The sequence below is a fragment of the Fistularia commersonii genome, chromosome 16, assembly GCF_037954325.1.
Source record: "Fistularia commersonii isolate RoL2024-O1a breed Wild chromosome 16, RoL_Fcom_v1.0, whole genome shotgun sequence".
Classification (NCBI taxonomy): domain Eukaryota; kingdom Metazoa; phylum Chordata; class Actinopteri; order Syngnathiformes; family Fistulariidae; genus Fistularia; species Fistularia commersonii.
Genome location: NC_141299.1, coordinates 2,904,478 through 2,932,398, shown reverse-complemented (window position 1 = coordinate 2,932,398; position 27,921 = coordinate 2,904,478). Strand labels below are relative to the sequence as shown.

General features: G+C 40.1%; 2 protein-coding genes across 3 annotated transcripts; both read right to left on the bottom strand.

The window, feature by feature from the left end:
- Window positions 1–55: 55 nt before the first annotated feature.
- sap130a (Sin3A associated protein 130 a) lies at window positions 56–9,438 on the bottom strand. Its single transcript, XM_086161751.1, has 21 exons — window positions 9,321–9,438; window positions 8,566–8,705; window positions 8,235–8,488; window positions 7,478–7,645; window positions 7,265–7,391; window positions 7,035–7,150; window positions 6,827–6,951; window positions 5,952–6,099; window positions 5,775–5,865; window positions 5,429–5,533; window positions 5,199–5,340; window positions 4,530–4,639; window positions 4,110–4,403; window positions 3,871–4,033; window positions 3,542–3,640; window positions 3,099–3,460; window positions 2,768–3,013; window positions 2,560–2,685; window positions 2,333–2,436; window positions 1,990–2,103; window positions 56–1,468 (listed from the first exon to the last, which is right to left on the bottom strand). Exons 2-21 carry the CDS (start codon window positions 8,675–8,677, stop codon window positions 1,310–1,312), a joined length of 3,165 nt encoding a protein of 1,054 aa, XP_086017877.1. The 5' UTR covers window positions 8,678–8,705; window positions 9,321–9,438; the 3' UTR covers window positions 56–1,309.
- Window positions 9,439–16,510: 7,072 nt separating this feature from the next.
- Window positions 16,511–25,750, bottom strand: amotl2a (angiomotin like 2a). 2 transcript variants are annotated; one of them, XM_086161912.1, is made up of 12 exons: window positions 25,668–25,750; window positions 24,032–24,812; window positions 23,793–23,928; window positions 23,148–23,292; window positions 22,959–23,051; window positions 21,538–21,833; window positions 20,633–20,811; window positions 20,451–20,552; window positions 20,212–20,372; window positions 19,876–20,043; window positions 17,708–17,775; window positions 16,511–17,506 (listed from the first exon to the last, which is right to left on the bottom strand). In XM_086161912.1, exons 2-12 carry the CDS (start codon window positions 24,718–24,720, stop codon window positions 17,495–17,497), a joined length of 2,049 nt encoding a protein of 682 aa, XP_086018038.1. In that variant the 5' UTR covers window positions 24,721–24,812; window positions 25,668–25,750; the 3' UTR covers window positions 16,511–17,494. The 2 variants fall into 2 exon arrangements, with proteins under 2 accessions (XP_086018038.1, XP_086018037.1); XM_086161911.1 differs by having other exon boundaries at window positions 16,511–17,775.
- Window positions 25,751–27,921: the final 2,171 nt, after the last annotated feature.

The following is a 27,921-nucleotide window of genomic DNA, read 5'->3' as shown; positions in this document are numbered from 1 at the left end:
ATTGCTACAATTTCTTGTCATAGTTTTCTTATTCAAAAACCTTCAGACAATTTAATTGTCAAGATAGTTTTACTATGACAATTTCTAATATTTTGTCATCAAAACCATCAAGGTAATATTTTTGAGCTGTTGCTTCAACCTAAAGTGACACCTGTAAATAAAGTGTGTTCAATACTACTGATCAAACAGTACATCATGTTTAAGCTTCTTTACTATAATTACACAGACAAAAACATTGTACAATGGCTGAAGTTTTCTGGCTCACTTCACCTTGTAACATCATTATTGTTACACTCTGTAACATGAAGCGGCATACAGCACAAAGTGTTTTAATGTGTACAAAAAATTTAAAAAGGGGAAAAACCGAGCACATTAATATTGATTTACACAAATTCAATCAAACATTGGAACCACATAGGGATTTTCTCTCAATGACTCAGGTTTCTGAAGCAAAACTAAATGACTTACCATTATGTTGTGATCCTTTTTGAGATCAGCTAGATGAATCATGGAGTTAAATTTGATGCCAACATGTGCAAATAATGGGAGTCTTGTACATATATTTTGTTCATTCAGATTTTTTTCATTTTAATCTCCTACTTTTTACTCACTGAATTTTGTGGCTCACAGGCAAAACCAGACAAACAAACTTCAATTGAATTTGTAAATACGGAGGATGAAAAGGAGGAAAACAGTTAGACTGAACTGATCCCTTTGGGTTGTTTCAAAATTTAACCTTTCAACAGCATATATGATGATGTCCCTGTCTATGTCACCTACACAACGACAATGAAGGCACACGTCGAAGAAAAAAAAATCAGCACGCTTCCCAGGAACAGTTTGTATACATTTTTCTACGGAATTTCTTCAGAAATGGTTTGGATTTGTAACATTGATTCATTACCAGTACTGGACATTTGCAACAAATACATTTTAGGGCCAAATATCAGAAAAGACAGTGGCAGACCATATTTCAAAAGAAGAGACTGAAATTAATTTTGCAAAAATGGTTCGTAGGGTGTCTTCAAGAGTTGACAGAAGGGGATAAACTGTGACAGTTAAGATAACCACTCAGATGTAACCTACATTGTCCCCATGTATGCTCTGGTTTTAAATTAGAATCTATTCCGGATGGGCTTTTGTCTTCTGAAGTCTGTAACTCAACTGGTCACTTCTCACTACTTGCTCCCAGGGCAGATAGGGACGGTGCTTGTGATTGTATGCAGCAGATCATAGCACCAAATTCTGAGCAAAATCCTTTACCCCTCCAGAGGGTACGATGGTGGTGGCAACAGAAAAAGAGTCTTCTTTATGCCTTTTCTTTACGCTTCAATTTTGAGGACTTCTTGACAGCACTGTTCTTGTTGAGCAGCTTCAGCACTTTTTCCTTGTGGTCCAGCACTTTCATCATTGTGTCTCTGGCCTCAGTCACCTGGTCCATCACCAGCTTGCAACGTTGCATGTTACCCTGGAGACAAAAGACAGCGGTGTGACTGACAGGGTAGCTGGTTCGCCGAATAACAGCCGTACATTGGGGTATGAATGCAAACGGTTTCGCAAAACTACAATATTTTAAATAACCCTTGATAATCAGTATGTTTTGCATTTATCTGTCCTTTCAGATGTTAAGCATTCACTGTATAAATTGCTTAAGGCGCTGCAATTAATGCTCTAATCAACATGAACATTTTCAAACTTATCACTTGAGAATTTTTCAGAGCAATTTCAACAACAGTCAAAAAAAAAAACAAGACAACATTATTTTCTGCCTTTCATTCTCTTAAGAGATTTAATTTCTGTGTAACATTAAAAGGCCATGCAGTTTTCATCTGCCATAAATGAGGATGGTAATTTTATAAAGCAAAATTGCTTCTTTGACACTTATGGACTTATATATGTTGCATAATTATGATAGACCAAAGGAAACCACCTATTGAAACAAACAGTAAAACAGGCTGAATTGTTGTCCCTGCAAGTCAGAAAACATACCTGTATAAGCTCATTGATTCTGTGAAGGTCATCATCAGCACCTGCTCTCTTCTTTGGGATTAGTCCCTCTTGAAGGGTAGACAGACGACTGTATACATCATGCTCCAAACTTGACTGCAGGCCAAACAATAAAATAACAATTATTAGAATGCACCAAAATAATTTAAACACGATTGTAACACCACGTTTTCATCGTGGAGTAAAAGAACTCTCATTTAAACTTTCAGTTATGCTATCTTTTTCAGCATGTTATCACAACTCTTGTAGGTTCAAAAGAAAATTATATGGAAATTCAAGGTTGAATGAACAAATCCCTCCAAGAGCATTTAAATGGTTCATTTACCAATTGCCTGAGCTGTGCAGCACACAAGTGAATTTTCCAGCCTTGTGCTCTGCATGCCACCCCTCTCTGATTGGCCATATCCTGTAAAGTGCCCTTCTTCTCCTCTGGGAGACATGCGCACACAAAAATAAGAACATTAGGGAGAAAAAGAAAAACATTTATTGGACCGATAAAACTCGACGCTGGTATGAGCAGATGTTCTTAATCATATGTGAGAAGATACTGACCTTTGACCCGAATGTCGCTGTACCTCTGAAAGTGGTGGTAAGCTGCTTTCCAGGGGTTACGGTAGTGCCGCAAAAGGGTGACCGGTGGCCGAGGCCTGACCGGCACATAACGGACTCCTTCCTCATCTGAAAGACAGAAAGACGGGTGTTCACTGTGACAATATAGGAGAGCATTAATGTTAATCTGAAAATGACTGGAAATACATACCGACATACTCCCTTGGTGGGGATTCCCGTCTCTCAGCCCTACCGGGGATGGGCCGGCCTGGGGCCTTCTCGTCATCTGTGCTGTTGGTCTCGACCATTTCACTCTCCTCTGTAGAAATCACATGCTGCTGCTTGCGTGGCTTTTTCCTTGGGGAGGCTCCGGGGATCAAATCTCCTGTAGCAGGAGTGTTCAAGGTGGAGGTCTGCGTCGTGAGGGCTACCCCTGACGACAAGTTCACACTGGCATCTGAAGAGGGAAGAGACTAGTTTTTCATCTATGTGTTTATTTCTCAGTTTTGCGTTTGCCACGTGACTGATCGTACGCGTCTCACCGAGCTGAGAGGAGTCCATAGTCTCTAGCTCCTGCTTAATTTTCACATCGTGGCAGATGGAGTTGGCAGCACAACCTGGAGTGCTACTGGCTGCAGGCTGAGTGGGAGAGGCCACTGTGTTAGCCATTGAGGCAGGAACAGGAGGAGTTACAGCCATGGCCCCTGGCAAGCCCGAGAGAACAGTGGAGGGCTGGGAGGGGGGTACAGGTCCTGGTGTGGCCAGCATGTTGGGAATGGCTTGTGTGAGGTGCTGAGTGTTTGAGGACACCACCTGCTGCTCCCCACCTTGTGCAGACAGTGCTTCTACAGTTGCCATGACAGGGGGGGCTACTGCCATATGCACCTCTGCTTTGGGTTTAACCCTGTGAGGCAAACAACAAGTGTCAAGTGATAGCCCAACTTCTAATAATGAGAGTTATGTCAGTGATGTGACAGATACTCACCCTGCTGTTCGGGGCGAGCCCGCTCCTCTCACACCGCTCTCGATTCTGCCACTGCCGGGTTCGTTGGGCTGGGCGGGGATTAGGGTCTTACGGACACAGCTGTAAGACACAAACAGGAAGGTTTAGGTTGGTGCACTGGCCAAGAACAGTATCGAGTCAATCGATAATGAAAGTCATGTGAGATACAGGAGAATGAAGGTTCTTTGACATAATTATAAGAACTAGAGGGTGGGTTTACAAGATTTAGTAAAATGCTGAATCAAAAGACACAATATGCCCATTTTTTTGGACTTTGACAAAGCAATCTGACAAGATGGACTCAAACAGACCTTTCATTGGTGGGCTTCTTGCGTAGAATGCTGGGTCGAGGGGAGGAGACTAAGGTGGGACCCCCTCCCTGGGTATGAGCCTGCACCATCGTGGCAACTGGCTGAGTGGTGCCAAATGTGGTGCTTATTGGACTGGCTACGAATCCCTCAGCCAAAACTACTCCTGAAGGCAATCGAAAAATGAATCGTAAAATACTTATCAACTTGTAACAATTGAAATCTTTCCATTCAATATTTACCAGATTTTGCTTCAGACTGTGGATTTTGCTGCTGCTGCTGAGTAACTATTGGTGCCTGCTGTATTCCTTGTGTTGTGATAGATGCAGATGTGTGCAAGCCCTGAACTCCTATCGCCGCCGGCTGGATGCCCTGTGCAGCGATAGCCGCTGGCTGGATCCCCTGCGTGCCTATTTGTGCTGATGGCAGACCAATCCGATCCACTGCCATCAGTTGCATGTGGTTAAGATGGACAGTGGTGGCCACACCTACACCTGCTTGCGTGGGCAGTGCTGGACTTGGAGCTTGTGGAGTGACTAGTTGGGAGTTAAAAGACAAAAAAAGTTATACCTTTGGATTTTTTCATTGTAGGTATTTCAAAAGATCAGTTGTGTGAAAATGACTAGCATTTGAAAAAAAAAAAAAAAAGATTTTGTTTTTACCGGGATATTGGCGGATGGTGGAAACAGAGCTGCTTATGGGAGTGTAGGTGTGCGTCAGAGGGTATGAGGAGGAGTAAGCCGGCAGGAAATATTGAAACTGCACTGAGGGCCTTCAAAATGACAAATACAATTTCAGTCCAATATTCTCCCAGTAACTTTATTACTGAGATAAATACATTTCAGTCACATTTCATTTTATGTTGGCCTGGGCCATTAAACTCCGAAATTATGATTTACGAAACACAGCATTTCACTTTCAAAAAAAGATTAATGTCCATCCTGCATATTATAATTATAAGACAAAGGTAGTCATGAACTCGTAATAGATGTTTGTAAAAATTAATGTTTGGACCATTTCAACCCATTATCAAAATGTTAATAGGTTTTCATTGCCAGCATGTCGATATATGGAACACTTTGCCCCTTCTCTTTGTTCAGTTACCAGTATTTACAGGTATACAAAGTTCAATTCTTTTTTTCAATGACAAATATTTATATAAAACAGTTGTTCATCCATAATGACAGCTTTCTGTGGAGTTGCTGTTACAATCCTTACCCAAGTATCATAGATTTCAAAGATGTTAATGGTTCAAATGTTGGCCTGTTCTGGATAGAGATTTTGAAAATGAAGATATACACAATTGATCAATAATAATTTGTTTTGCTGACCTGTTGTCAGTTCTTGCTTCCATGGTGACCGGGTTTGGAGAGGGCCGATGGCCTGGGATAGGGATGAGGTTGGCTCTTTCTCCTGGATAGTCAGACTGAACACGCGATGATGAATGGGCAATGGGCTGAGGGACTACTTTAGCTAAAATCATAAGTAAAAGGGAAGAGAAAACATTAACAACAAGAGGTTACCAGTGTAATGTAATTTCCCTCCACCCAAACAAACTTACCAACTGGAATGGTAGAAGTGGTAACTGCTGTAGCATGAGAAGAGTGTGAGGCCATTGTCATGGTGACAATGGTACTACTGGTCATTTGGGTGTGTGGACCAGTACCTAGAAGTCAATGAAAGTATTAATTAAAAGATACCACTAATTTGACAAATCATTAATTCTCATTATCTCAATCAGTGAAAACGTAGCTTATATATTACCTTTAATACAGAAATTATCTATTCTTAGTGCTTTAAACATTTTCAAACACTGAAAATATGCACAGAAGACTGACAGATGTACACACCTTTGACAAATCCTAGAAACAAATTCCAGATACATTAAATATGCATGATGAGTATACCTATTGTGGTGGTTGACGGCACTGTGTTGGTGGCAACAATTGGTGCCACAGTTGCTGCAGCCACTGGTGTCACTGTACTGAAGATGGGCTTCTGTGAGAAACACAAAAAAACAAATTATTCCCATGAATCTATTATATCACTTGTAATTTTAGTAGTTGTTATCAAGACACAATAACCTGTGTCATGTTATGTGGAGGCTGAGATTTCTGAGCCCCAATTGCAGGGTGCGATGGCAAAGTGATTCGTGTGGCAGTGTCCCTCGATGCTTGAGGTCGCTGAATGCTAACGGTGGCTGGAGGGGGGTGGATGGCAAGTCCTGGGCGCCTAAAAGGAGTCCAAAGTTAAAACTAATTATTGATCACAGATGCCGGCATTGTATTTTGTTTTGTTGTTTTTAAAACCTGGAGGGCCCAGATAATACTGGGTCCATGACTTTGACGGATCAAACAAAATGTTTTATTGGCTGCTTTTTAAAACTAGTTTGAGTATCAGTTCTGGAAATAATATACCAAATCAAACAATTTGATGCAGATAATTGGCCAACTGGAAAGTTGTCAAGTGATGCACAAGAAGTTATTGTGACACTAATTTTTTTTTTCTGTAATCTCAGTTCTCATCTAGTATTTTAGTAACTGTTGTACTTTGTACTTCAGTGTATATGTTGCCATAACGGATTAAGTAAATTATAAGTTTTAAAAGAATGCGATTTGGTGTGAATACCATATCTTAATTTTAGAAAATCAAATAGGCATTTATTATTACCATCATCTTATAAGTAGGACGGATCTGATGAAAGATTTTTATGGTCATGGTAACCATGACTCATATCCAGAATACAAAACCTTGAGTTCATGTCATTACAAAAGGGATTCAAGAAGAATGTGAGGAGAAAGGCTGTATGAAGTTTTTGTTGATTTCAAACTGCAGAGGTCATGGACACACTTGACCCACTTGGCTATACTAATGTATTTTAGTGGTCATTATTCGACCACAAACAGCCTCAGTGATTAAATTATATCAACTCTATAAATGAATTCTGATTGCTGTTTACCCATGTGCAACCTCTGCAGAGTGTGTCGCTGTAGGACTGATGACCGGAGACTGCGTTCTTGTTGCTGAAATGGGGGCCACCACAGTTGGAAGTACTGCAGTAGATGTTGTTACAGCAGGGCGGGACTGTGTGCAGAAAAACATGCTATACGTTAATGTTTGTGAATTCTACGTGACGTGCTGTCTGTTCAAGTCGATAGTTTGGGAACCTGAATTGTCTGGTGAATGATGTGCTGCACTGCAGGCTGGCCAGGACCAGCACTCGCTCCTGTGGCAGGCCGCAGGACTGTTTTGGAGCTTGATATTACAGCTGCCGCAGCAGCTCCTGCATATCAGAAAATATACCGATGTTTTAAAAATTTTCAATAATGTATTAGTGATGTGACAAGGACAAATGTACATTTCTTATTGCCGAACATTTTGTGGTTGTCATGTCTACCTCGAGGCAGATGAGACGTGAATGTCTGAGGAGGAACTGTAGGGGTCCCGATTTGCAATGCAGGGGCACTACCCCGTATAATCTGAATGTTCGCTGGCATCAGTTGGTGTAAGTTGCTGGAGTGACCCTGAAATAAAATAAAGCAACTGTGCATATTACAAACAGTGAAAAATAGAAAGAAATTCCTTTGTCGTAACTTATCTGAGAACTCACCTGTTGACCACTAATGGTTGCCACAGGGATAGAAGGGGTTGGAGCAATGCTGCTCTCTATAGTTACAGTAATGTGGCCCGGCACCTTGGGGGGTATAGGGATGTGACCTTGGTTGGAAGCCGGTGCGGGGGCAATAAGGCGACTTGGCATTGGTGACTTTAGAACAGCCTAAAAACAGAGGAAGTAAGTGCACAAAGTGCAGTGAATAATAATCAGTCACTCTAAAACTGCAAAATTTCGCAAGTAGAATTCAAATGGTTGGGCGCCACACTAGAGATAAAAACAAGTTGGTTCTTCATGCATTGTGCAATAAATTGTGGATAAATTACACTGGAAATGAAGCCTTAGTATGAAACGCAAACAAACGCGAAAAAAAGGGATCAAAAGAAAAAAAGACTGTCCAATGTTTATAGTTCATTGTTCAATCTTGGTATTTTTGATTATATCAAAATAAACGAAATAACATGGCGTGAAATGGCAAAATCTATCCCGATAACTTCAAGGAGTGGTGAGGAAACTAAATCAAGTTGTACTTGCATACAATTTAATCCTCAATAAATCAATTGTGTTCCCTCTTTTAACTTAGTCAGTGATCGAATGTTGCAAGACTTGCTAATATTTCAGCCATTAGTCAATAAATAACTCGCATTAGCTTGCTTGCTAATATGCGTTGAAAGTAGTAGAGGTTACGATGGGGGTAGAATGACCAACATTTATTTCATTTGTGTCGACTAGATGTTTCATCTTTATTCCTCACCTTCATCTGGCCGTCAGTGAGGACTGCAGGCTGGCCCTGTGGAAGGTGAACTGAGGGAGTTGGTAAAGTCACAGGTGCGCCAGGCTGGATTGGCACAGTCTGGGGAAGAGCTTGGGATTGGCTGAGTGTCTGTACTTGAGGATAAGGTCTGACCACCATGGTCTCCTGCTTGTCATCTCTGAACCCACTCACTGGAGACAGGTGATCCTGCTGGCTGCTGTCAGCATCCCGACCACTGTCAGTATCTGCACCAGCTGCAGTTGATATTAAAACAAGTAACAGGTGACAACTTTGCTATAAACCACAAGCCCCTTCATTTATCATAAATTACCTGGTGGATTTGATGTCGGACTGACGGACACCAAGTTTCCAACAGCGGGGATCAGCTGAGCTCCCCCGCTGGATGCAGGCAGCCCGAGTCTTGGGAATTGCTGGGAACTCATTTGGACTACGGATGGCCGAGAATGATGTCTGAAAGGTACGTTCATGCTGTTACGGCATCGATTAAGATTTAAAACCCCACTGGCCTTCTGCAATCATGCATGAGCACCACAACAATGAAAGGCACAAAGTTTAACCCTTTACACGCGACGGGTGGATACAAACGGGCGAGTTATGGTTAGCGGGTGCCAAAAGAAACCAGGGTCATAAGCCACGGTAACAATTGTCAACCCACAATTGTTTAAACAAATACCTAGATCGCGATATTTCAGTGGACCTCTGCTAAACCTTAAATGCCTTCTAGACTGACAAAACTGCACAACCACAGGAGTAACAGTACTTGTCAAATATCAAATCAGTCAACAATGTACTCACGCCTTTAGGGTTGCCACTGTGAAAAAATCGGCACCTAATATCAACTTACTCTGATAGCAAAGATTGTAGAAAGTTGATCTGTGTCTATAATCTTAAACAAAACAGCTATTTTGCTAGCCTGCTATCGGGGCTAGCAACATGCTAACGTTAGGATAGCTACCACGGGTGCCGTCAATTTTCCTCGACAAATTCGGAAATTTCAGATTACGATGGTGCAAAATCATTACAACTGGGAAACCAAACATGTCTTGGTAGGTGTGCAGGTATTACCGTATCGTGAAGTTACAATGCAATGGTCGTTTTGCGGATAACAATTTTTTCCATTCGTCTTTTCTTTTTTTCCAACATGTAAGCCGGAAGAACGCCGATGGGGTCGCCAAACCGCCCAGTTGTATTTGACCAATCAGCGAAAAGACACCCGTTACAACAACCAATAGGAGCCCGGAAATATGTTAACGACCTATGCAGCAGTTGATACTCCACGGACCGTTACAGCAGACACGACGATAATCACGTGGTCAATTGACCTGATTTACATGTCCTGGAACAGTTTCCAACCAAAAATTAATATTATCTATCGAAAAAACAACATCTCAAGACAGGAAAGTAAAATCAACTACTGTGCTGATTAATTTTATGCTTTCATATGAGCTAAGTGGGGAAATATTTAACTCCTCATTTTATCATATGCATAATACTGTATGCATTTCATAATTGGATACATTCTATTTCCGACTATCCTACTTAATTAAAGTGTTATTTGTGGAAAATTACACGGTCATTATCACCTAAACACACCAATTTATCTTACAAACCATGTATTGTGTGCATATAACCTATATATTTCTGTATTTATATATTTAGTTTCATATTTATAAATGGTTATGTGTTTGTATATACACTGTATATGTGTAAATGTACACACATGGGTATGTGTATCAGTTTCTAAACAATTAAGTAATTTTTTTTATTATTATTTCATTGTATTCTTCTTCCTTTTCTTCTTCCTTCTTCTTCTCCTCCTCTTTAAGAATAAGAATAATAAGAATAAAAACAACTTTATTTATCCTGAAGGAAATTGTTGTGGCAGAGTTTCAAGTAAAACATAACAATAATAGATAATAGTAGGAAGGAGGGAGAATAAGAAATACAAATAAAATGTAAAGTGTCAAAGTTAAGGCTATAAAGTGTATTAAGGTCTTAAAAAGTACAAAGATTTGATTATTCCCTTCGGCTGAAGGAAGAGGAATTAAAAAGTCCGTTTTTCTTTCAGTTTTTCTCTTCAGGGACTGCCACAGCAAAACAAGCCTCTCCATCAAACCCCAGTCTCTGTATCCTCCCCTCTCACACCAACTAACTTGATATCTTCTGGGCCATTTTCCGTGCCTCTATCGTTGAGGTGGCAGTCAGGAGCTGTGACTGTAAGGTGGTCGGTGCCTTCCGAGATGGTAAGCCTTAGACAATTTGGTGGATCCTGGTGATGAGGGGTGCTTTCAAGCTGAAGGAGTCCCATCACGCCTTTTCGGTCTGTGGGGCTCAGGAGGAAGCATACAAGTACCAGCTGGCCAAGCCGCATGCAGCTTCGGTGGTTGCCCAGGCTAAAATTCGGGCACGGGAGGAGTTTATGGAGATGTGTAGTTTGATTCAAGATGTTGTGGAGGAGGAATGTGAAGGAATACTTCCAAGACCTCCTCAATCCAGACGACCAAGATATCAATGAGGAAGCAGCCAGGGACTTTAAGGCGGGCTCTCTTATTTTTGGGGTTGAAGTTGCAGAAGCAGTCAAAATCTCCTGGGTGGCAAGGCCCCGGGGGGGGGGATAGATCAGCCCTTAGTTTATTAACGCTCCGGACGTTGTTGGGCTGTCCTGGCTGACACCCTGCAACATTGTGTGGACGTCAAGGGCGCTGGATTGGCAAGCCGAGCTAGTTTTACCCCTCTTTAAAAAGGGGGAGATCACACCCCTCAGTCTCCCTGGAAAGGTCTACTCAGCGGTGCTGGAGAGGAGTGTGGTGGCTTAATCTCTGATCCAGGAGGAGCGGTATGGTTTTTGTCCTGGTCTTGGAATAGTGGACCAGATCTATACCCTCAACAGGGTTCTCGAGGGGGAAGTATTAACCATGGAATATTGGTGATTCGGTCCTTTTAAGATTGGTGTCGGAGCTTGGTCCACATTGCTGGCTGTAAATTGGATTATTTTCTGCTGAGGATTAGACTCAACTGGGGCTGACCTTTGACACAAGTTCTAGGCACAGCCAGAGTGGCTAGGGGATCTGGTTTTGTTGCCTCAGGATTAGATCTCATTATTTTGTGGTTATAAGGTTCTGTTGGCTTCATCCGTCCAGCTTTGATGGAGAGGTTTGCAGCCAACTGCAAAGTGGCTGAAATGAGAATCAGCACCTTCAATTCCAAGACCATGGTTCTCAGCTGGAAATGGATGGAGTGCCCCCCTTGGTTCAGGGATGAAATCACACCCAAACCAGAGTATCTCAGGGTCCTGTCCAGGTCTTGCCCCTCGGGGATGACTTACGTTTTTTTCTGTTCCTAATTATGAGGGAAGAACAGAGCGGGAGATCAACAGGTGGATCAGCAAGCGTCAGCTTGCCTATAAAAGTATTTTTTTGTCTACAAATTTTCACTTTATTGTCTCATTTACTCTCACTCATTATTTATTATATTGTGTAGCGCATCACTAGAGGAATGAAAGTTAGTCGCAGCAAGACAGAATATATGTGAATGAGAGGAACTTGGGTGGAACGGTGAGGCTACAGGGAGAGGAGATCAGGAAGCTGGAGGATTTCAGGTACTTGGGGTCGATTAAAAGGGCGATAATATTTAATCATTAGCTTGTCTTATACTTTATCTTGCACACAAGCTTGGGGGTAGGAGGGTTGGCGACAATCCCCAGTTGACATTTGGTTATGGGGTGCTGGGGTTACTATTCAATCACAATGGAACACGGACATGCATTCCATCATTCCAAGGTATGCTTAAGTAGTCAGTTGACCTTTGCACATGTGTTGGACACAGAAATCTAGAGAGCTACCACAAAAGCTAATGAAGGAATTACAAAAAAAAAAAAAAAAAAATCACACAGTTAAGACAATACCAAATTAATAAAATGCTTGTTTAATGCACTTTGCATTGATTATTACACAGAGAGTATTATGCAATCTTTTTGAAAAGATGAAATAATTTATAATTGGTCTAATAGCTGCGAAATTACTGCTTTTTCCACATTATGTTATGCATAAATCTGCGGTTCAACTGTGTTACATTGATGTATGAATGCCTATTGGAAGCAGTATCACACAGACGGCGATCGGATGGAAACGAAGGTGAATTTAATAGTTTGTTGCAAGCCAGCGACATTACTTTCGCATTGCTGGTCGTGCTGGTCCCCAAAGACTCTCCCGCTTCGCAAGCTGGTTGGAGCTGCTGCTCGCCCGTCCTCCCTTCCAACAACATACCGCCATACATGTTACTTGACACTAGAGAGCAGTGGCCAGCCGGTTAAATTTCAGTCTACTTCGTTATTATTATTATTATTATTATTATTATTATTATTACCATTGTTATTGTCATTATTATTATCATTGTTGTTGTTGTTGTTTTACTATTACTTTTATTATTATTATTATTATCATTATTATTATTGTCGTTATTGGTATTATTATTATTGTTGTTATTGTTTATTATTATTATTATTATTATTATCATTGTTGTTGTTGTTTTATTATTATTATTATTATTATTATTTTTTTATTATTATTGTTATTATTGTTTTTATTATTATTGTTGTTGTTTTCATTATTACTGTTATCATTATTATTATTTTTATCATTATTATTATTGTCGTTATTGGTATTATTATTGTTGTTGTTATTGTTTATTATTATTATTATTATCATTATTGTTATTATTGTTTTTGTCATTGTTTTTATTATTGTTGTTGTTGCATCTAATGAAATCCACATTGCAAAGATCTTTAAATGTGTTGAATACTTGCTAAATGTGTTTGATTGGTGGTCCTCAAAATTCTAACCCATTACTTGTATAAACATTTGCACATCAGATATTTTGTTAAACAGTTTGAAATAGATGTATCACTATTTGCTAGTTTGCCACTTTCTCCATTATATCAGTATTTTAAACACATGCCATACAAAGGCATTCTCTGTACAACATTTCTGTTTTGAAAATCCATCCATGCCACCAAAACATTCCCTTAGGCTGTTAAGGTCTAAAGTTTGTGATAAGAAAACTGTTGGTAGTTTTGTTTGTTTTTCAGACTTCAAATTACATAAATGAAAACAAACCAAAACTGATGAAAGGATTGCTTTTAAGAAAAAAAAAAAAATCCCAGTCCACCTTCCACTGAGGGATTTTTTAATTCATTGTTGATCTCCTAAGTCATCACTATTTTTATAAAGAGATTGAGAAAGTCATTGGAACATGCTAGGCGTATGAAGATAAATTAACAGTTTATAAATTAACAGTAATTAAAACCTTTTAGTACACACCAAGTCATCTGGGATGTCACATCGAACTCATGGTTGTTTACATACATCTGGATCATAAAGGGTTTCAACAGCCATGCAAGTTGAGACATGAAAACTTAATTCCCCAGCTTTCCTCACACATAACTACTGGTGTGTTTTTTTAACTGGGAACTGTTGAAACCTTCACGACAAACATTCTTTGAATATCATAGTTTACAGCAGAAAATTATCAGAGCAGCATGTGGCTTCAGGGGAGTGTGTATTGTAACAGTTCTCTCAGAGGGAAAAGTGAGTGTGAAATGTTCTCGGTGAGGGATGATAAAAATAAACCAGTGTAACAACCAGTTTTAACACATCTCTGCTGGCAAGGGAATTTTAGACATATAGTTCCTATATCTCCCTCTGCAGTTAAGCTTAAGTAATCCTGTTCTTCTGGTGATTCCTCAATGTTCTGGGATAAGTCTGTATCTAGCACAAGCAGCTGCATTTTTTGGGGGTTTATTTTGCACTTTATGCACCCTATTCAGATTAGATACAACAATACTCCAATTTGTTTTTTAAGTTTAAATATTTTTGAAGACCAATAGGTTATGTCATAATGCCATATATTGCAATATAACATGTTTCCCTACACCCTTGGCTTTTATATTAACTTCAATTTAATTTAAATGATCTAAAACCTATTTAGTTTACAGTGATCATCAAATATATCCATTTGCAGTGAAATAAATATTTCCAAAAACCCCATATTGAACAAAAAGATTTGGTAAAACATCCGTTGCAGTTTGCACATTCCCTCACCTGGACCCTCGATTCCTCCATTTCTTCACTCCACATACATCCTTTCACTCACCTGAAGCTCCTCACCAGTTATCAGGGCCAGCATGAGGACACCAGCCTGTGACTTCATCTTGTTACTTGTTCCGTGTTCCAGTATTTGATCCCTCAAGTGTTTTCCTTGGAGTTCGGATTGTGTTTTTTGAATTTTGACTCACCTTGTTTATTGATCTGATAATGAAGATAATGAAAATACAAATATATCAGAATTATTACAGACTCTGCAAGTAAAATGTGCATCGTGCATCGTCCTGTGCATCGTGTATTTTCCTGTGCATCGTGTATTTGCAAGTGTATTTGCAGTCCCTATGTCCTCTATTGTAAGTCGCTTTGGATAAAAGCGTCTGCCAAATGCAATGTAATGTAACGTAAAATGCAACATTCCTCCAACAATAGGATTCGTGGAAAATCTATACTGGGAATGCTGACTCCTGCAGCATTGGTATCTTTTCTGATCTGGAGTTGCTACTAGTGAGGGGCGCCAGGGAGATGTTGGGCACACTGTTTCTCACCTGGACTCTGTGCTTGTACATTGGGTTTAAATCTAGTGGATACGAGGGTAGAAGCCTCTGCCTTCAGGTTGAAGGACACGTTCTGACTGTTGTCTGTGCCTGCACATCCAACCGCAGCTCAGACGACCTACGTTTTTTATGTCCCTAGATGGGCTGCTAGAGAACACTCCAATCGGGCAACTCCCTCCTCTTACTTGGCTCACGTAACAGGACCTGGAAAAGCATGATTGGGAGGAACTTGTTGCTGGACTTCTGTGCTCGTCCTGGACTGTCTATAACAAACACCATGGTCAGACATTAGGGTGTGCATATGGGTATATGGCACCAACACATCTCAGGCCGCAGTTCAATGATTGACTTTGGTTGCGTTGTCTGACGTGAGGCTGCATGTCCTGGAGACCTGGGGGAAGAGAGGGGCGCAGCTTTCGACTGATCACCACCTAGTTGTGTGCTTGCCTTCCCTTGTTTACTAAGACACTTTAAAGTTTCACTGAGACACTTTATAGTTTATTTTTATTTCTAATTCTGCCTTTCTTTTTATTACTTTTATATTTTCTGTAACTCTGGCACAACAATTTCCCTCGGGATTAATAAAGTTGTTCTTATCTTATCTTATCTTATCTTACCTAGGGATGCTATCAAGCTGGAGGAGTCCTATCGAGCCTTTCTGGCCTGTGGTACTCCAGAGCCAGGTGACAGGTACTGGCAGGGCATGTGGCATACGACTCTGGTGGTTCCTGAGGCAAAAACTTGGAGAGTGGGAGAAATTTAGGGGCGGCGCTTTAGAAGTCATGAATTACTTCACCTACCTCTGCTCTATTTCAGATGAATGAAGCTAGACTCGACTGAGCTAAATTCCTGAATAGAGAAGGTATTCTCAGCCATGGCTTGTCAAACCAGGAGGGTATTGGGCAACACAATGCCTACAGTCAACACCACGATGCAGGTATGCCAAGACTGCGTCACCAGGATGCTACTCTGAAGTAGCAAAGCATAGATTTTATACTCCCCCAAACCGCGAAGAGAAGAAGCTCCACTCATTTCACCTCCGGTACCTCAGAAGCATCCTTGGCAGCAGCTGGCAGGACTGTGTACCCAATAGCTGTTTTGTAAGATGCAAGGACACCTCCCATGTTGGCAATGCCTCCGACCCTGGCTTGGCTATTTAAGATGCATACCAGATTACTGGATCCCAAAAGATTTGCTGTATTTACGACTTACCACTGGCTCTAGAGCTACAGGTTATAGATTTGTGTAGTTGTTCTAATAACACTTGTAGCTTAAACACAAGAGTAATGTTATTATATAAGCAATATTTGCCCCCAGTTAATGGTACAGTATATCACTCCAGGGAAGTATCAGGAAGCACTTATCCATGAATTTGGAAGTAAAATATCACTTATCAGTGCTACAAAGGGAAAACTTTTAACCCTTTCTACTTGTGGCTAAAACAATGTGCTTTTATGCTTATTCACCAATTAAACCACGCTAATATTACATCAGTATGAGCAGGTTCAAACATGGATAAGGTAAAGCCTTTTATTAGAAATATATTAGAAAATGTAATCAATTAGTGTGAAATATTAACACACAGTAGATCCTTTACAAATATTCACAAAAACAAACTATATCTACCAGCTGAGGCAAGGAATCTCAACAGAGCCTGAAGCATTTGTTATCGTTTTTTTACTTAAAAACACATATCTTTGGCACCAGAAAAAAAACACAAATACTCATTTCTCAATGAAAAAACAGACCCATCAATATATATATAAATGCACTTCACTTCAAATACCCGGTCATGCCAGCAAGTCTCCAAGTCTGAGGTTCTTAAGAAATTACATATATATTTTGACTGATGCTCCCCCTTTAAGAAAAGAGCAATTGTGAAATCACATTCAAGTTACATACAGAAACAATTCCTTAAAACAGACAGCTGTGCTAAATAAACCAATGCTGTGCAGGCACAAATAAATAGTTTAATGCTACAGACAGTCGAGCATTAAAGAGCTATATATAATAGTGATGAACCCGAAAAATAAAATTGTAAATGCGGGCCAATTACAACTAACTCTTTTTGCATTGATGGCAGAGCCAGCTACCACAGGTCAGAAAAAAATGATCAGCCCTCAGAAAAGGAATTTTGTAGAGAATACGTGTTGTTTCAACAAGGGTCAGACTTAAGATAACCTTCTTGAATGGTCACATTCCCTGAGCAAGGAATGTGAGAAGGATAGCAACAGAGTGTCAGCAGAGGGCAACAAAATATCAGAAGCCCCAAACATTAACCTGGTAAACATTGGAGCCTTGTGAAACACTGAATGATCCTTAAATCAATTTTGGAACAGCATTGTGATATAGAATAATCCTCAAATTTGGCAGATGCTGACCCTTGGATATTTGAATACATCCTCATTAATTACTCAAAATTAAAATTGCTGGACAAACAGATAAAGAACAATAAAAAGTAGAAGCAGAAATCTTTTTTTTTTTTTGTCTGAGGGGCCAGGACAAAACAATTAGCAACATTTATAATAATAAATACAACAGCACACTTTAAGCACACTGCAGATTATGGTCCAGTTATTTTAAATCATTCTGGCTCCTGGAGGAGGGTGACAAAAAGGAAAGACTGTAAATATACAGAGGAGCATGATAAATTCAAGATTCCAGAATGAACACGGTTTTCCTCTGATGACACACAGAAATGTCTATAAAAATATTGGCAACAGTCTCTTTTATGGTTGCCTGTTGACGTTTCATCATATGACCATTTAGGGAGCACTCAAATGAGGATTTCAATCACCTCTGCATCCTTGCTGTTTATCATCTCAAATGTCTTGTGTCCTCGCTCTTTCTGCTCGTCCAAGGTGCCTGAAGAAAAGGATGAAAAAGTATTATTAAAAGGATGGGAATGAAAAAGAAAAAGAATTCTGTGGATGGCACAGTGTTGCCGAAAACGATGTTTCAACGCAGTGATGAAGTTTTGATAGAGAATACAAGTTCTGTACTTTATTAGATCACAATATACCTAATCATTCTCCTTTTGGCTTTTCCCTGATTAGGGGTCACAACAGAGGATAATCCGTTCCGAACCAGTCCTCTGCATCTTCCTATGTCACATACGCTAATGCATGTCCAGCTTTACAACATCCACAATTCTCCTAAGATGCCTAAAGTGAAGTGTCCATCTGAGAAGCTCATCTGTGATTTTGTTTATCCTAATCAACCCCGAAGAAAATCTCAATATCTTCAGCTCTTCAATCTCAAATTTTTTTTCCCATCACCAGACTTTTTGTCAGAACTGCTCTCTCCAAAACACACAAACGGACTGGCCTTGCTATTGTTTTGTTATAAAACAGTAAATTAAATGCAGAACATTTAATTTAGAGACAGCGCTGCAGCACCTGAGGCAGGAGGTTGCCATAAAGACTTCAGCGACCAGACTGGGTTGTAAAAGGGCCTGGTGCAGTCCTGTTTCGAGGATGACGGTCAGTGTATTAATGGATTGTTAAGTATAAATGCATTGGTTTATATCTTAAAGGGAAGGGTCTTACGGCCAGCGCCAACTCCTCCTTGTGTTTTTGTGTTTTCCCCCTTGTGTCGTCAATCAGAACACCTGCGGCCCATCACCATGTGTTGACTTCTTTTAAGGGGGACCCGACAATTCAAGGTGGGGAAACTGTGTGTGGTTTGAGGCCAAATAATGTTTAAGGCTGATATGGTGTGGTTTGTGAGCCCAACTTCTCTATGGGTGATGTTGCTGATTTCTTGCTGATTTTGTTTCTCTTTTATTCTACCTGCATACTCCAACGAGAGGAACTCGGGTGGAGCGGTGAGGCTACAGGGAATGGAGATCAAGAAGCTGGAGGATTTCAGGTACTTAGGGTCAACAGTCCAGAGCAACGGAGAGTGCGGAAAAGAGGTGAAGAGACGGGTCCAAGCAGGTTGGAATGGGTGGAGAAAAGTGTCAGGGGTACTATGTGATAGAAGACTATCGGCCAGAATAAAAGGAAAGGTGTACAAGACAGTGGTGAGACCAGCGATGATGTATGGACTAGAAACTGTTACAATGACCAAAAGACAGCAGGCAGAACTAGAGGTTGCAGAGATGAAGATGTTGAGGTTCTCTTTGGGAGTGACCAGGATGGATAGGATCAGGAATGAATCTATCAGAGGGACGGCACATGTTCGATGTTTTGGAGAGAAGGTCAGAGAAGCCAGACTGAGATGGTTCGGTCATGTACAGAGAAGAGATAGTGAATATATTGGTAGACGGATGCTGGAATTGGAGCTGCCAGGCAAGAGGTCTCGAGGAAGACCAAAGAGAAGATTTATGGACGTAGTGAGAGAGGATATGAAGGTAGCTGGTGTGAGAGAGGAAGATACAGAGAATAGGGTTAGATGGAGAAAGTTGACTCGCTGTGGCGACCCCTAACGGGAAAAGCCGAAAGAAGAAGAAGAAGAAGAAGAATACTCCTATGTAGTGAATTGTACTTCTTAAGAGGACTCTGTTATTGAGGAGAAGCAAAACTGCTCCCTTTTCCTTAACTGTATATCTACACCTTTCCAGACTTCCATAGTAGTTTAATACCAATTGCATCTGGTTTTATGTTGCTTCCCCTCTTTGAGGGGAACAAGACGTAGCAATCCTATCCGTATTTGTCTTGCAATTCTTCCTAAAACCATTTAAAAAGCCCCCCCCCCCCCCCCCCCTTTTTTTTTTTTAATTGAGCATAAAGTTAGACTTGGTACATTGAAATCTACTTCTTGCAGTGCAGAAGTATGCAGAATTTAAAAACTTGATTACAACACACATTTCAGCTTTGCAATCATTTTGGTTTTACTTGTATACCTAGTCTAGTCAATTTTGGTATAGACTAGTTGCACTTGAAAGTGATTTCAACAAAAAGCTTGACAGGCTGGTCTGAATTTAATGGATGATGATGAATATGAAGGCATTTATGAACTTACAAGGGGTTGCATATGAGATTTTCTCTAGCACCTTCAGTTTGTTAGGTTGACACTCCTGCAGCAGCTCATCACTTTGTGTACTGTAGTCTCCTCTCAGGCTCTTAGGCCCCCCAACGGGTTTAGAGGGGGTCGATGTTGTACATGTCTGGTCGTCTGACAAGCTTCTTCCTGCAAATATAAACCCTCTTTTATGACCAAGTTACATAAGAACTTGTATGCGTTTGCTTGAGAGGCAAATCCACCTACTCATTTTTCAAGATGTTAATTCTAGCAATGCTCACCAGCCAGTTGACTTGGTAGCGTTAAAGAGTCGAACGTCTTCTGCGCATCACCTACCCTTAATCTCTATGCTGCTGACCGTGGTGTTGATGGACGGCACAGACCTGGCAAGCCAAAGCCCCGGTTTCTCCGGCTTGCCCTGCTCAAATCTGGAGTGCTGCTCGAGGACCCTGACAAAAGCGTCCTTCTCGAGGAGCTGCGCATGAAGCACTTGGATCCTATTTATTTAAAATAGAAAATAAGATGCAAAGAATAAAATTGCATCCATAAAAGTGTTGATGTAAACATTTATGTACCTGTTCTCCATCTCCTGATGTCTGTGACTCGATAAAGGCTGGTCTCCATTTAAACTGTTGTTGGGGGAAGGTTGAGGTGAACTGTTGATGATTGTTGTATCCCTGGAGTTGAACAATGTGGCACTTGAAATACTTTATCCTTAAACGCAATGTATTTCTCATTAAACGCTAATTGAACTTACCTTTGGGCTGCAGCAGTGGCAGCTGCATCCATGGCAAACTGCTTCATGGTGCTCTCCTCCAGATACTTTTGCTCCCATTTGGTGATATCAGCTTCCAGGGCCAGAATTCGCTCCTCTCGTTCCTTTAGCTGCTGCTGAAGAGCGGATGAGCTAAGCTTTGTGACCAGAGGATCATCTACCTGATTTGGCAAATGAAACAAGAGGTTAGTAATGAAAATGATTGTAAGCTTTACTAGAAAATATAATTCAAGTCTAACTAGATCTGTTAGGATCAGCTAAACCTAAAAGCCTGGTTGCCTGGTATTACTTCTGGTTAAAAACAACAAAAACAGGCCACTGCATGATTCTACACAAGCTGCAAAAACAATTCTTTCCATCAGTGCCACTATATATATATATTTTTGTGAACCAAAGTCATTCCTGAGTCTTGCCATCATCATTATATGGCGTCACACAACCATTTCAAACTTCAGGAAGTAATCATTCAAACCAAAGAAAAGTCTTGCACATGATTTTTTTTTAAACCAAGCTTGTGTGCAGGTTAATCAAGCCACATTCACTATTGTAATAGAAGTCTATCATAATAAAACTAACAACCAGCAATGAATAATTTCTTGATTGCTAATTATTTGATTTTTCTGGTATCACTTCCAACATCAAAAGTATGATCTCAACATCCTATGTCATGGAGAGAGAGTGGCTGTTGTATCATACCACAATATGATGTCATCTGCAACAAAATTAAAGCGGCTTCTGAATGTTTTCACATTTAAAAAAATGAGCACGGATAACTTGCATTTGGAATTACATGTAACAAACCGTTTATCAGTAAAACTCTCATTTTGCTTCTGGCAGAACAGAAAATAAGGATAAGCTACTCAAGCCTGTAAAGACTGCTTTCTCACCTGTTTTGCCCTGAGGCACTTTAGATCCCGCTCTAATCGAGTGCGTAATCTGAACTCCAAGGCTTCCCTCTTCTTGCACGCAGCTTGCAGCTGAGCCAATGAACTCTGGAGCCGCTCCACTTTCTCCATGTAGGCTCTCTTCCTCTGAAGCTCTTCTTTCAGCTGCTGGTTTCGTGTCTGTGCGATGATGAGCGCCTGTTCCAGCTGTTCCTGTCTTTGCTGGCACTCATCACTGCAGATGCATAGATGCTGAATCTGCCTTTCAAAAAGTATGCGCTCCCATTCTTTTTCTTCATCTAAGACACAGCGATGAGAAAATGTTGAAGTCATTGTAAATAAAACTAATAAAAGAAATAAAGTCGGGATATGCAGTTAGAATGGGGGTTAACGGTTGTCATATTAAATCCAAGGAAAGCATTAGCCTGGAGAGACCGTTAAAAGGAGCAGAAATAACTAAATAGCCATTAAAAGGTATCAGTTGCAATGCTACAAGAGCAGTCAGAGGGTTGGCTTTGCCGAAAATTATTCTGCCACTTTAAAGGGAGACTGAAGATATAATCCAAGTGCCTCTGACACGACTCCATCTCTAGAATGCCTCAATGGAGATGAAGTGAACCAGAGGCTAAAAATTATAATTCAAGCACTCCACCTATGAATATAAATTTATCCAGCAAACATCCCAAACATCCCTGTATTGTATATTGGATTTTGCATTGTTCTTGTCAAGCAAAAATAACCAATTGGGAGAAAAAAAAAACACAAATGAACAATGTGTCTGATCATGTGCCTTGAGGTATTTCCACAGCTGTACTGAGGACCCAAAGAAGTCCAATTTGCATTTTGCATTTCCTTTTATTCAATGTACGTTATGTCATCATTCCTTTCTAACCTATTTCCAAAATGTTAGAAACAGTAACTCATTACTTGGAAGAAATCTGTTACAAGAAAAAAATCTGGAAGATAGGAAAACCTGAGGTAAGATGGTATTAGTCTACACCCAATAGGTGAAAAGGACAGAGAAGGGTAGAGGAATCTCTTGCAGGGGGACAATTGTTATCAAACTGTGTGGTACAGAAATGTCCAAACAAGGTGAGTGATGTAGTTTGGGATTTTGCTGAATTGCGCCTTAACATCCTGGAGTTCCAGACTTGTTGGTTTGCATTTGGGAGGGAAGAAGGCAGTAATGAAAAAAAGAGGGGGAGGCGAGGCCAATCCAAAATAACAAAAAAATTCGATGAATCCAGGTCATATTCTGCCTGAGTGAAAGAAGCAGTATCTCAAACTTGGACACCGAGACATATCTGGTGACGTGAATGAAAGAGGGAACTGATACCCTCTAAACTATCCCCATCCCTGTTGATATTAAAGTAAGTATGACCTGTAATATGTAGAAACCTAGAAATAAACTTCTGTGAATTTACTTTGTTCCAAAGGCTTGAGGAAGAAATGATTTTTCTGTTCTGGATAATCAGCTTCATTGGCTTCTCTGTGTTTGGTTGCTGTGTCAAGTTGTTCTTCAAGAGAAAAAGCAAAGAAAAAAAAAAAAGTTACAGGCAAAAAGTGTGTATTAAAAAGCAGATCGTGCAGGTTGGACTCGACTGGACACATACCTCTCAGGGATCTGTTTACATTGAGCAACTTCTTAATCTCTGACTCTAACTTATTCCTTAATTTTTTCTCAAGGGACTCCCTCTTGGCCAAGCCTTTTATCAGGGTGTCATAAGCTTCAGATACCATTTGAATGTCCGACTCCAACTGGGAATGTATAATAGTGAGAGATCAGGGCATTCGAAAACCATTAATATTCTTGATTTTTGTTCATATCCTTTAATCATCATTACTAATGCAGTGTGTTTCTCACTGAGCTTTTTTTTTTTCAGGTACATCAGAGAATGGGAGCCAATATAGGATGTCATTTGTATCCTCCTCAAAATCTTGTTGCAACTGGACTTGTATTTCTTTCGCCCCTCATCTGGGAGGCATCTTCAGTTCTGGACAAGTGAGAAAAATCAAGTCCAGTTGCAACAGCAAGATTTTGACAAGGATTCACCATGACATGGATGACGGAGAACCTCCACAAACATGTCATTCATGGCAATTTGTGGTTGCAGCTTTGAGAAACAATGCGTTAACTAGAGGCTGTTGATTGGAAAAATATCTTGTTAGCTAGTATCTGTGATCATTTACAATAGTTGAGTAATCACTGCCATCATCCTTTATGTGACTACGGCACAGTGTATTATATCGGCGCTTACCTTCTGTAGGCTGGCAGCCTTCTCTTTACATAATTCTAGCTCTTTCCTTAGCCTCTCATTTTCAGACATCAGTGTATTAGTCTGAGCTGAATTATTGCTACAGGCCGCAGTGATATCGCTGTGAGCCTTCATAAACCTGCAAAGAGGAGAGATTAAACAATCCTCAAATCTACATAAAGTTAGAAAATGTGATTTTGTTAAAGAAGACACTTGAATAACATCCATGCCCTTGGGAATACCTGTGCTGCTGGGAGTAGATGGAGTTTGGAGGGTCGGTGTTGCTGTGTCCATGCTCCTGTGCTTTGCTGAACATACACCATGGAAGTCTTGCACGGGGATGATAGTCTGGGTGTTGCTTGCTTTGCTTAGCACACACTAGATGTATGTCTGGAGCCACAGCATTTATAGCATTAGCATACAGTTGTGGGAAGCTATGAGAGGAGCTCATTGGCAAATTGTCTCTCGCCCCGTTCGTCTCCACGGCCCTCCAGGGACGCTCGCTGAGAGACCGAGCGTGCTCCCACTTTAGATCCCACTGTCCTTCACTATGGCCTCCCATTATGTCCACGCCAGGCAGTGCCTGTCTCCACTGAGAGATCAAGTACTGGGAGTTGGCTTTCGCCTCCTCATAGGTGGGTAATTCATCTCCATGGAGGAGATTTTGGTAACTCAAGGTGCTCTCGGAGTGCACGCCATTCCCTTGGTGCTCCTGACCTTGAGGTTCTTGCCTTGTTGACGTCCGGATGGACCCGTTCTCCTCCTGTGTCAGACTCTCCAGAGAGGAGCTCCCACCACTGTTGCTGCTTCCACGCAGAGCCTGCTGCTGGACAGCAAGGAGCACACGCGTGTCCGTAAGGTTTCCGTAGCGATGTTGCTCTTGGATGAGACAGCGTAAGAGCGTTCCAGTTGAGCCTTCAGCGGCCCTCATCTCAGTCAGAGGAGTTTGAGATGAAAAACAAACAAAGAAACAAAACAAAACAAATAAAAAAGGCCTGGAGATGGCAGTTTGGGATCAAAACTCTGAGGAAAGAACAATAGTTTTGATCACTTAAATGTTCTGTTAGAAAAAGTCTCAGCTTCTAGTTTCATCAGATGTTTTCCCTGAGAAGCCAACATTAGGAATCTTAAAGGCTTATTTGTGAATTGTTCAACTCAAATTCTCTTCAATGCTTCTGCAGTTGGTGGAAATTCCCTTGGGCCTATTTGTGATTTATATATTACAGATACATTACAATGCTTTTGTTTTAGATTACTTAAATCACATGCAAAATTTTGGTAGCGCAAGTTGACAGAACGCACACAAATCACATTGCACAAAAAGTGTAATGTGACAACTACGTTGTTGCTGATAACATGTTGAAAATGTCATGGCTGACAGACTCATTCTAACCCAAAGCGTCAAGTGCGTAAAAAAAACCATGAAAATAGAACTTATATTATGTAAACGCTCTTAAGTAATCATAGGGCCATGTTTAAACTAAATGTGTCCGAACAAAGACGTGCGGAAACTATATATACACACACATATATATCTATCTATCTATAAAAGATATATATATATACACACATATATATGTGTATATATATATACACACACACACACACACATATATATATATATATATACATACACAGTATATATAAATATAGATACATATACACACACACACACACACACATATATATATATATCCCATCAATTACACTCCTCGGAACCTAGTTATGGAAGAGACAAACCAACTGTACTCGAAACTCACTTTATTAATCCGTCAACATCGTGCGTTATTGTCGCTGAAAAATACTGTACATGAATGTTTGCGATCCAAGCAGAGAGTCAGTTCTTGCAGCTAAAGAAGAGAAAAGGAAAAAACTCACCAGCCTTTTAAAAAAATCACACACCAAATAACGGATGACTTGGGGATCATCTGATGGTTTCCATCGTCCTGCTGTGATTCCGCCGTCAGAGGAGAGACTGAGCGGCGCAGCGGCTGCGGACGCCCTCCTGAACGCAGAGCGCCAATTGTGCGCCATGGCTGGAATGACAGGAATGTTAAAAACTCCAAGTCCCTGGTGGATCAGAAGCTGAGCGGGGTCATTTTTTTTGTGAGGCGAGCCGCACTACTGTCTCGTCTCACTTTTAAAAACACCCGACATATGTTTGAGAAACTCGTATCGCGTTTAGGAATAACGCACGTCGAGGTATTACGCGCGACAGTGGGGTTTATGTTGGTGCTTGTTTTCTGTGTGATTTTTGGGGGTTACTGGGAATGATATAGGTGTGGCTTGGGGGTATTTTACCTGGAATTGAGCGGGAACAGTTAGTTATATTGTAGGCTCATGTGGCCAACAAAAGTTATTGTTCACTAAACAGACTAAAACGCAACAATATAATCACTATGTTAAAAAAAAAAAAAAAAGTCACAAATCAGCAAGAGACAAGCCAATCTGATGCTCAATTATTTATGACACTGGAAAAAAATATTCACATAAAACGATCCAAGCATAGTTAAATGGCTAAACAAGCCATTTGCAAAAGTTATGAAGAAATGACATTTGCTATTCTTAAAATGATACTATCTTAAAATAAAACTAGTATGTGTAATTAATTCTCTAAATCTTAAATTGATCATAGCTAAGAACATGAGAAGGTGGACAACTTCTTGAGTAACTGATAAACCTTTTTTTTTTTAATTTTTTAGTGTCATACAACCCAAATCCTCTCATGTAATTGATCTTTTTTAATACTTGTTGGATTTCTTACTTTTCAAAACTTGGTCTCTCAGTCATGTAATAACATTTTTATTTTTATTTTTTTGCGTCATACAACCTAAATCCTCTCACGTAATGGATTTTTAAATACTTGTTTATTTCTTACTTTTCAAAAATTGGTCCTCTATCATGTGATAACATTTTTATTTTTTTAGCGTCACACAACCTAAATCCTCTCACTTAATGGATTTTTTTAAATAGTTATTTATTCAATAATTTTCAAAACTTGGGTCTCTCAGTCATGTGATAAAATTTTTATTATTAAGCGTCATACAACCTAAATCCTCTCAAGTAATGGACTTTTTTAATACTTGTTTATTTATTACTTTTAAAAAAAAATGGTCCTCTCAGTCATGTGATAAAATAACTGATTGATATCATCAATAAACAACGTGATACAGAAATAACGATCGACATCATTGTTGCAATAGTTAAAGCTGAGTTAATCGCAAAGTGTGTCACTGTGTGGACACAGGAAAAGGCTTGGGTACAAGACACGCTGCCTGCCAGCTTTCTGTTGATAAAAAATCCCCTTCTCTCTAATACGAGCTCTGAATGATGCATTCCCACCCCCCACCAAAAAACAAAACAAAAAAAAAAACAGACAGAATGGGTGATTTTCTACCATCTGCTGTTCTAAGACTTCATTTTCAGACACATTCATGCATGTAGATAGGAAGCTGCCTTTTTAGTGAGGGGGGTTGGTCCTCTCATTGTCTAATGCGTAATTGACTCTTTTTGGAGGCTTTTTTGCATGAAAAGGGTCATGCTAATCCAGCAGTGCAGATGACCGGGTACTAAAACCCCTGACTATTCAGTCTTTACAAAAAAAAAAAATGCTGGTTATTTGTCTCAAACGTCCATCTGCTGATTTGCATGGCCATTTAAGTCCAACAGGTGTTAAAGAATGTTGATTGTTTCTTTAAGTGATACAAACTGGTTTTGCAATTTCCATTTTCTATCTTTGTTCTCAAGATAAGACAGCGTTTACTGCGTCTCACGGTGTTTTAGTCATGAATAACGCTGCAGCTACACTTAAACGCGAGTGTATTCCTCTTCTTAAAAATGAATAGATAGACTTTCTATGCAAATCTGAATGTTCCAAATTATGGAGTCAAAGTAAGGAAAACCTCACGTTAATAATGAAGAATACTAAGACCAAAAATTGAAATTCTCTTTTGTTCAACTGGATTAACTTGTTCTGGAATTTGAGTTTACACATTTCTGTTCTTAGTGTTCCCTTTGAGGAAGGAAGGAAACATTTAATGCACAGGAATTCAGTTGACATAAAAAAAAAAGAAAGAAAGTGGATGTGCTTTTTAACCCATGACTTCAAATGACAAGAAATAGAAAGTAAAGA

Coding starts and splice junctions, on each gene's coding strand:
- amotl2a (XM_086161911.1), bottom strand. CDS start 24,720: ATGAGGGCCGCTGAAGGCTCAACTGGAACGCTCTTACGCTGTCTCATC. Junction 23,929..24,031: donor ATCTACTCCCAGCAGCACAG/GTATTCCCAAGG, acceptor TCCTCTTTGCAG/GTTTATGAAGGCTCACAGCG. Junction 17,776..19,875: donor AATCTCATATGCAACCCCTT/GTAAGTTCATAA, acceptor CCTTTTCTTCAG/GCACCTTGGACGAGCAGAAA.
- sap130a (XM_086161751.1), bottom strand. CDS start 8,677: ATGAGTTCCCAGCAATTCCCAAGACTCGGGCTGCCTGCATCCAGCGGG. Junction 5,341..5,428: donor CACTTCTACCATTCCAGTTG/GTAAGTTTGTTT, acceptor TTATGATTTTAG/CTAAAGTAGTCCCTCAGCCC. Junction 2,437..2,559: donor CAGCGACATTCGGGTCAAAG/GTCAGTATCTTC, acceptor CATGTCTCCCAG/AGGAGAAGAAGGGCACTTTA.